Source organism: Meleagris gallopavo, chromosome 8, assembly GCF_905368555.1.
Source record: "Meleagris gallopavo chromosome 8, MGAL_WU_HG_1.1, whole genome shotgun sequence".
In the NCBI taxonomy this organism is placed as follows: domain Eukaryota; kingdom Metazoa; phylum Chordata; class Aves; order Galliformes; family Phasianidae; genus Meleagris; species Meleagris gallopavo.
In genome coordinates this window covers 7,717,557-7,727,375 of record NC_139411.1, presented here as the reverse complement: position 1 = coordinate 7,727,375, position 9,819 = coordinate 7,717,557, and the positions used below count along the sequence as shown (strand labels likewise).

At 39.4% G+C, this 9,819-nt stretch overlaps 1 protein-coding gene across 1 annotated transcript in view; it reads left to right on the top strand.

The window, feature by feature from the left end:
• Positions 1 to 1,936: 1,936 nt before the first annotated feature.
• The window catches only part of ANK3 (ankyrin 3), a 197,366-nt gene continuing 189,483 nt past the window's right edge, over positions 1,937 to 9,819 (top strand). The window contains exon 1 of the mRNA XM_085229413.1: positions 1,937 to 2,369. Within this exon, the coding sequence (XP_085085539.1) occupies positions 2,256 to 2,369 (114 nt within the window). The 5' untranslated portion in view covers positions 1,937 to 2,255. The remainder of the gene's footprint in view (positions 2,370 to 9,819) is intronic.

Here is a 9,819-nt window from a genome sequence, read left to right as displayed (position 1 = left end):
TTTTTATTTTGCTTCAACCACAAGGCAGTCTTGTGTTTCCCTGACTGTTCCTCCACCAGCCTCCTTGAGAAAACGTCTCCAGCCCCTTGTGCCATCCATTGTGCCCAGTTCCCTACTGCTGTGGGGCTCCTGTAATGCAGTAGACTCTCTTCCCTGATGCTTTGTGCTTCACTGAGGAGCTGGGCCTCGATCTGGATAGATGCCTGAATGTGCCCTTTGACTGTTTGCTGCTATGCTCCTTGCACTGCAGTTGAAAACATGCTCCAAACATCATTCAGATGCACGTTTTGCATCTCTAAGAACAGAAGTATGATCATTCAAGCTTCTAGCACATGGAGAATTAAAAATTTGCTACTTCTGTTGTAACACCAGGCATTGCCAAAGGGTAGCATTTCTCCTGCCAGAGCTTTCAAAAGGCAGTACGTGTGTCTTCCAAAGTGCTTCAGAGGGGAGGAGTAGGGAGAGGTATGTAGTGGTATGAGTGTGGTAGGTACAGTGAGTTTTAGATACAGGAACCTGTTGTTTAACTGTACCGGGAAGAAAGGTTCTCAAGGTCACATAACTGTGGTTTATCTCCATCCTCAAGCATTTCTTAAAAGTCATCCCCAAATAAGCAATGTTTAAAACCTGGCTTTTTAGCCCATGAACAGTAGACAAACAGTTCATTATGTGCTGCCTTTTGAATAACATACAGAGTATTCAAAGTAGTTTCAGTTCTGGAGATTTAAAAAGGTTACTTTGCTCTTAGCCATGTCATATGAGAACTGATGCAATGGATACATGACATCTAATGGACCTTACAGCCTGAATTCAGAAAATGTCTCTCAAGTTCCAGGCAGGAACACTTGATAACTTTATGAGACAGTTCTGGGTTTTATGCAAAATTCTGATACTTCAATATGATTTTGCAAGTTGCACTTCAAATATAAATTTAACTTCTTTTTTTACAGTACAAATTTTGGTTCTGTTTTGATTTGTTTTCCCTCAGAAAAGTCATGCTGTATTGTTTAAAATATACTAGTTTCGCTTGCAGAGACTTTTGGTTCTTTTCCAAAAGAAATCAGAGTGACTCAAAATGTGGATCTTCATTACTGTGAGGTACTCTACTAGGAATACCAGGAAAGGTTAAAACCAGCAATTTCTAGGCAAGCTGCTGGTTGCTCATATTTACGTAGGGAAGATATGGTTCCCTATTTACTAGATGCTTGCTTTATGTTCATACTAGTGAAAGATCCTCCTGCAGGCCTGTAACACTGCTGCTATCTTACCTCCTGTAATGAATATTCAAAAGCTGCAGTCATTGAGGACTCAGGTGGCAAAAATAGTAAGATGATTGAAGTGAGCCTTGACACAGAATCCTAAAAGTGCGTTTCTAACTACATGGAAATAGTGTCAATTCCTCTTTCTGACCACGTTAAATGATGGTTTCAGGAAATCTCCAATGAATTAAATTCCTGTTTCAAATACTAGCATGATTGCATCTTTCTTTCTGTATGATGTTTTGTAATAAGTATGTTTTTTAAAAAAAGAGAAAAGACAACAGGGCTTTCTGTAATCCTCACTCACAAAATGTATTTAAATTGAAAAATGAGTATAAAGGACACACTGTTAAGATATGGCAATGCATGCATTGTTTTCTGCATAATGCAGTCAGAGTCTCCATGGTAAAAAGAAATTTTTATTTTATTTTTTTTGTCACCATCAGCAGTTAACCTAAAGTAGGAGCTGCTCCATTTCATTACAGGTTAAATGACTTACCCTGCAAAATTGGCTGAGAAATGTAAGTCATTAATGCTATTCTTTTCAATAGGCTTTAAAAATCTAGTTCATGATGAGTGAAGAAAATGTAACACAACATATGTTATTGTTCTGGAATTTTTTTAATAGGAAGCCTTGCTTTTCAGCATTCCCCCTTCAGTGGAGTCACTTAGACACTTCCAGCTGGTGGCAGGGGATACAGCCATAATACAGCTTTCTCTGTCCCAGCTGTCTTTTTCATTACGTTAAATGCATTACGATGGCTGCACTGCTTTGTAAAGATTCAGGTACAGAAAGGTACAGGAAGAAATCTGCAACTATGTATTTTTGTAGTGAATGCAAGCTTCTGTGAGATCTGTGAATTCTGAATGTGTTTCTGGCTCTGGTCACAGATTTCCTTCCAGTCACTGGAACATTTGCTGTAGGGGCTGGCTAAAGGTGCCCGAGGAAATCACCTTTTACAAGGGAGCATTGTTGTAAAGGATTTCTAATGCATTATGGCTCACGCGGCATCACAGTTAAAGAAAAACAGGGATTTAGAAATTAATGCTGAAGAAGAAACTGAGAAAAAAAGAAAACACAGGAAAAGATCCCGGGATCGGAAGAAAAAGGTATCTAGATCTGTGCCAAATTCTGACAGGATTTCTTTTGTTTCAATTAGCTCATTCTTGCATGTAACGTGGCTGCTGTCGGAGTAATTTGTTAACATTGTAAAATGACATTGATAACTGCAACTGGGGGGTTTGCATAGACATTGAATGTTTAATCGGATATTAGTTGATTGCAGGGATGATGCAGAAGGTGTGCATTTGTTTCACAGATAAACCACTCGTGTTTCTGTGATATGCAAACTGTCTGTGGCTTGAAAGTAGTTTGTAACCGTGATGTAAGGCTAAATGCTTTCTCAAGGGTTTCACAGCATAGTTTAGCCCTGCATACATGTACTTAAGGGGAATGTGTGTGCAGGCAGATATCTTTTCTTTGTGTTTGGACTGTGTCGTGTTTGCCTTCTGAAACATACATTTTTGGGGTAATGCTAGAGAAATAAGGTGTTTTATTGTTTCTCTTTTTTTTCCTAAGTGTGAAATAGTGTTAAGCTTTGAGCCGTAACAATCTGTTATTAGCAACTTTCTTTTGTTAGGGAAATATGCTACTGAGCTCTCACAGCCCGGCTTCTCTCTGCTGTAGATTTGTCTTGGATGCAGAGAATCCTCCAGCACACTGGGACCTGTAAATTTCAGTAGGCACTGCATTGCTCATTGTTCAGTTAAGGAGCCTGTACACGATTCAAGTCCCACTAATTTTCTCCAAGTTACCAAGCAAAACAGTTACGGTTTGTGGTATAATGACAGATAAAGAGGACACTCACGACGCTCACTTGCTCAGTGATATGTCCTTAAGAATGACACCTTACACTCTACTCCACAGAAATAAGGCCAGGCCGTGATTTCTTGTCTTAGGTTGTATGTTATTGCAGTTTGTCAAGAAGCTGGTTTTCTGAACAGAAACCTGGGCATGTAGTATTTCTATGTGCTTTTGTGAAACCCCCCTAAGGGGGATTGGATAATCTTCGTATGCTCAGAGAAGCAGCGCATGTGCTTCCTAAATGACATGTAGATTTCCTCTAACATATGTGCATCTTTTGGTTGTATGAGAGTCAGCATTTCCCTGCCCTTTTCCCTTATTTCTCTGTGATGGCAGTGTTATACATAATAAAAAGCTCTAAGAAACCCACTGCCTTCTGTTCTAGTGAACACATTAGGAGGCAGTTTAGATGGCTGCAGTGAATGTACTGCAGCATGTTAGCTGTACATATTTTTTCTGGGTGAATATACGTAAAGATCTTCTGAATCATCTTCCAATATAAATGAGTGTGAAAATAAGATCCTGTCTTTGAGGCTCTCCTGTTTGAAGCTGGCCTTAATTAGTAATATCTTTCTTGTCTGCTGTTATAATTCTGTGTAATGTAGCAGGGTGGTATTCCACCCCCTCATGCTGAAAACAGCCACAGCATTCAAGCATTTTAGGACTGGCTGTCAACCCATATTTACCTATGGGTTGTGGGATAAAATGTACAGTCTCTCTGTTAAGTCTGCTTGTGATGAAGGAAGCCCACATTGTACTTAACGTGCTTAAGTTTCACAATGGCATGCCTTACTGTATACATGGACGGTCTTTGTGTGAGGGTGCTTTCTCACAGTTTGTAATTAGAGCAATATAGAAGGGATGTGGCAGTGAGAGGCTCTTGGTTCAGTGAGGTGAGACAATTGCTTTGTGGACAAAAATGCTTTATTGTTTATACAAAACAGTGCTGTAGAAGGAAAATCTCTTAGCAACCAGAGTGGCACATGGCTAAATATCAACCTATTAATCTCAAATGCCTGGATTTTTTTCCACTGTTTTATTTCAGCATCTTACTTTCTATTCTTAGATAAAGAGAGTTTTCACTCCTCCAAAGGCTTTTTTTTTTTTTTTTTTTTCTCATGTCACACTGGAATTTGTTGGCTTGTTCCAATTTCCTCCTGGATTTTGTTGCAAATTCAGGGCAGTTAGAGACTGTTAGAAGAATGAGGCAAAACCCAGCAACTGTTTAATTTAACACGTATATTTGGTCATCAGTCTACCCTTAGCAAAGGCATGGTTTGCAACCCAGTATGTGGGGCGTAGGAAGTCCAATAATTGCAGTTTGCCATTTTGTACTTTCCTGACTATTTAAAACATTTTCCCCCCATTTTTTCCACTATGAGTTGTGAGTCACTTCTTGTTCCTCTGCACCACCCACAAGCAGTATTCAGGGTTGGTTTTTTCTGTTGATCACATGATACTGCACAAAGCTAACCCCCCTTTGCTTAAGCAGCATACAGAAATCTCCTTTAGGGTCTTCTAGTCGCATCGGAATAGCAGTGAGTGCTAATGTTGATGGATAATTTATACAGTGAGGCGATGAAGTCAACCAATGGCTGGTAAGCAAGGCCCGTGGGAGCACCCAGTGTCCTAGGCTTGATGATACCAGCAACAATCATACTGATTTATGCCCCCATGTAGTTTTAGAATTGCAGTCTGAGGTTAATATTCACAGCTTTTGTCTGGTTAAGCAATTTAGAGAGTAATAATGTTTCTATTAAGGCTTTCTTCGATACTTGTATGAGAGAAATGACCTTTTAAAACATATACGCAAAGCAAAACTGTATTATATGCAATCCCAAATACGAAGCTGAGATTTTAAAAATTGCTGCATTTCATTTGTAGAGAATCTGTGCTTCTGCATGCTATGGGCCCACCACGCTTTTTCTGTTGGCAAGAACAGTGAAATATCTGCATTGCACAGGCTTCCCATTTGTTCTGTTCAGGTCTATTTTACAGCTTCAAGCAATTCTGCCTCTGGATGGTTGTGCAGTGTCCTACACTGCAAGAACGTGCTTGATAGGACAGTTTGCTGGATTCTGTATAGTGCGGTTCCGTTGTGTTACTTACTGTAAAAAGTAGAAATTGCTTATCCTATAATAATGTCTGGAAACAAATCAGTTACTTCAGTGCCGTTTCTAAAATAAAGGTGAAATTTTGATGTCCTTATGTGTGTTTTTTTTTTTAGTTCAATATGTAGTAAAAGAGAAAGGAAAGTCTTGGCGCATACTCAATGATTTATATTTTATGCAATATTCAGTAAGGCTGAAGTGTTTTCCATTTGCGTGTAGTGTTCAGAAACCAGCATGTTCTTTGGAGACGCAGAATAGCATGATCATGGTGCAGAGCTTCTCTGCTGCCGTCTCCGAGATGTTAGAGGCTGCTGCTGTCACATCATCTGCTGCTGCAAACTTGTATGCAGCAAGGAATAGAACAGATATTAATGTTGCAAATCCTGGTCATTTTGTCTTGAGACTTGGGGTATTTGGAGGTGTTTGCTAAAACTTCAGACCTCCTGGGAAAATTGCCCTGGACAACAGTGACCATCCTGAGGATGTGTGGTGGATGGTGAGGTTGTGAGGGGCTGCAGAAGGCCTGCTGGGGTGAGCAGTGCTGCTAGCACATCCCAAGGAGGGGGACCTGACATTCAGCACTGCATGCTGGCTGGGAAACGCACTGGGTCCTTTCCCTTTACATCTCTCAAGGCTCTCAAGTGTCTTTTACAGATTTCAGCCACATCAGGGATTCAGTCTGAGTCTTAAAAAGTTGAAAAATTCATCTGCACACATAGTGAATGTGAGCAAAGGTTTGTATGCAGGCAAGACTCAGTGCAAGGGGCTTCTTCAGTTTAGATAATGGTGATAATGAAACAGATTGAACAAAAGTTGTCTGGCAGGTATGTGTTCCTGTAATGGATTGCTGTGTGGGTTTAAAAAGCAATTTGTATTGGTGCAATTTTCACATGCAACGAGGCCTAGTAGCTATGAGATAACGCTTTGAAATTTGAGCTTAAAAGTTTGAAACTCAGAAAGCAAGTGTAAGTTGTGATGGGTTTTAAAATTTGTTAGTCTTGTAACTTTCAAACATACCTCAGGAGTAGCAAAATCTGTTTCATGATTTCTCAACAGCTGTACTTAGCAGTAGTGGAGCATAGACATGTAGTGCACATGTGATTTTGACTTAGCTCATTTCTGTTAAGGCACAAACCAGGAAGATGTTGCTTTAACATATCTGGGAGTATTGTCTGTGGCAAATAAAAGGATCATGCAGATTAGGAAAAGTTGTTGAAGTTGGTGAATCTTGCCTAGGTGCTAGGAGAATTTGAATCATGTTCTTGATTTTGGACCTGATGCACTGTCACAAGCAAATATTTTTAAAAGAATTGTAGAACGTTTTGAGAGAGATTTAAGGGCAATGTTGAATTTTTATCAGCTGGAGATCTGGTATTGAAAATGTGTTTCAATTCAACTGACCAAAACAATTTCTTCTTTGAAGATGACCCCAAATGTAATGAAAAGATTGCATTGCCTTGTGTGTGTAGGCCTACAGAATCATTTGAAGTGGACACTGATCAGTGTTGCTTGCTTGCTTATAAACCCAGAAATTGTTTTGCACTGCTAGAAACTTACATTTTATTTAAGCAGGTTTGCAATACTCTTACATTTTCTTTGGCCTTCTTGATACCTCAAGATTGGGCAATCACAATTGATAGCCAATAGTTATTATGCAGATGTCAGTTTGGGTTATAAGTCACATTATACCTAATTAATCCCATCAGCTCATGGTGAGGGGAAATGGGGAAGAGAGAAGACTAATGGATGGTCTCTCCATTATAGGAAGATTGTTAAATGGCTAGATATAGAGCTCGACTCTCGGTGAGTGTAAATCAATACTATTTCAACTGTGTGGCTGGTATTAATGGAGTCTTCTAGTCTTCTGTCTTTTCCACCCATGCTGGGCTTTATTAGTGGTTATTTTTTTACTTTTTTTTTTTTTTTGAGGGGGAGAGCTGAGAGGAAGAAGAGTAGAAGAAAATGTCTCTTCTAGGGAAAATGAATGATTTAGAAGCAAAAGAAATGATTTAGAAGATAAATGTCTCCTCATGTGATTATGAATATTCATCCCTGTGCTGAAAGTCAAAGTACTGCTGAATGTTGTTATGCTCTTAAGTTGTCTGACTTGATGAGTTTGGATTAAGTAAAAGGTGCTCTGATATGAATCCCCTTGCCCATTTATTAAATATTGGTTACTGTGGGTCAAAATTCAGGGAACCTGGGAACAGCAGGCCACTGGAGGCAACCCAGGAGATCACACTTGCATTCTTCCAATGGATTCCAAATAAAGAGTAAGACCACTTGGGAAGAGGACTCTTTCTGGCCTGCTGAGTTACTGCGAATAGAGGGGATGATGGCGCACTAAAAGCGAGCTTTAGGCTTAATCAGCCCTTGTTTGTCTTGAGCTGGGTCTAAGGTGTGCATTGTTGATATGTGATGTGTCTGGACAAGTTGTGAGTTGTACTTAAAAGCAAAAACAAAAAACAAACAAACAAACAAAAAAAAACAAAAAAAACCCCTCAACTTAATCCATATGCAAAGCTTGATGTTTTACCATATTGATGGGCAAAAGGACAATAGTGAGCTGGATTGGCTAGTGTTCAATCATTCACACAGCTATTGAGACCACTGGAGTGGTAATAAGGGCACAGCAGTAGTGCTTCAAGCAAAGGACTTATCTGCGAAGGGGGCAGAGAACCAGGCCCTAAGATTTTCTTTGTGCCAGAGTGACAGTGAACTTGGAAATCTCTTAGCAGTTCAACCAAATAATGCAGCTGGTGAGAGTGGGATGTGTGGGGATGCTTTAAGGTAATGAGCTCAATTTGGGGAATACAACTGCCCCACATTGTTCCCAACTTCAGTTATCTCACTTAGACTACCACACTACATATTTGATAGAAAAAGATAGATGCCTTGAGAGGATAATTCCATGTGTGTGAGTGAGACGATTTACATCAATGTCCTAATTTTTAAAGATATTGAGTATCCTCCAGATGTGCAAGCTTCGGACATTCATGCATTCTGCAGATCAGGCCGTGGTATCCACAGATTGTGTTTGGGATCAGAAACTATTCTGATACATCTGCTGCCTGCATGTGGTATGTATGTGGAGTTCTGCTTTGTTGGCCAGCGTGGTGGCTCGTGACTGACCTCTGCAGAAGTGCTTGACTTTTGGTTTTATTTTTGGAGAGATTGAAACCACTGTATGATGTCTTGAAAGGGAAATCCAACAGAAGGCTTCCTTAATATATGTTCAAGTAAGACTGAATTGGACAGGAGGGCTAGATTGAGAAGAGAGGCTTTTTTTTTTTTTGCCAACGGAAAAGAAAATTACTCTGGGATGTGTTTATTAAAAAACAAACATTCACAATTACCAGTAAGCTGAAGCTTCCTGTTATTTAGAAAGCTTTGACTGTGTGTGTGAACTCATCCCAAGTTAAATTGTTCATGCTCTGAGATGTGCACAAGTAGTTTAATACCTGCATGATATGTACCAGAAACTTTATATTGCCCTTGCAGTTGCTGAAAGATACAGTACACGTTGTACTGCAGCATGTCCTTCATCTCAGTACTGTCTTGTAAAGTTTTCCATAGATTATTAGAATGAATTGAATGGTATCTTCTACCTAATTTTTTTAAATCAACTGTTCAATTCTGTTAATAACTTTTAATTTAGTTTTGGATGTTAGTTTATTGGAAAGATGTAATGGATTACTTGCTGTGCCATCACAGTTCATGTATCAATTTTAATTCTCGGTTTCTTGTTCCTCTTAGTAGTCTCCTTATCTTTTATTGGAAGTAAGTTTTAATTAAGAGAAAGGAAGGTACAAGGGATTCACTTACGTTGTGTGTGTTTTTTTTGTTTTTTTTTTTTAAGTTTGCATCTTGTGCAAATGTTGGTATCCCATTTTAGGCAGAATATAGCCTGATTTCTATTTATCCAAGTGGAGTTTAATAGTACTTCATAGAAGTTGTTACTTCTTGATAAAGTTGGTACATCCAAGGCCTCTGTTACCACACTGGTTGTGCTCATGAGCACAAGAAGGAAACGAAGCTCTATACATTAACAGGTATCTAGCACCCTGTCACAGCAAATTCTACATACACAGCGTCCATGTTTCTATCATGGCTGTGATGTATCAAACAGTGCCTAGTGGTGGTTACCTCAACAAAAACTATCAGTAATGTTAAACTTGGTGTCTCTGGTGACCCCATCTCTTACAAGGGTGTCTCACGTTCTAGCCCTGTAAACAGTTGTTTGTGCAATATCAGAAGGTCTGTACTCTTGCTCGTTGCCTCACTTGTGAGGGAAGAGATGGATGTGTTGCTTTGATACCTGATACAATGCTAGTGGAAATCAAGGAGAAAGCATCTGATTATTCACCTTTCTGCAAAAGTCAGTGTTTGCTTGTGGAAAACTGTAGTTTGTAGACTCAAAGCAGGTTCCTTAACAGCTGTTAGTTTTGGTGCATAATGAAGGAAAAACCACTGGGCACTGCATAGATTTGAATTACATTTGTGTATTCAACACTCATTTGAAATAATACCCCTTTAAATCCATATGCATAGGCTGGATGAAGCTGTAACGTGTCACTGCTTGTAT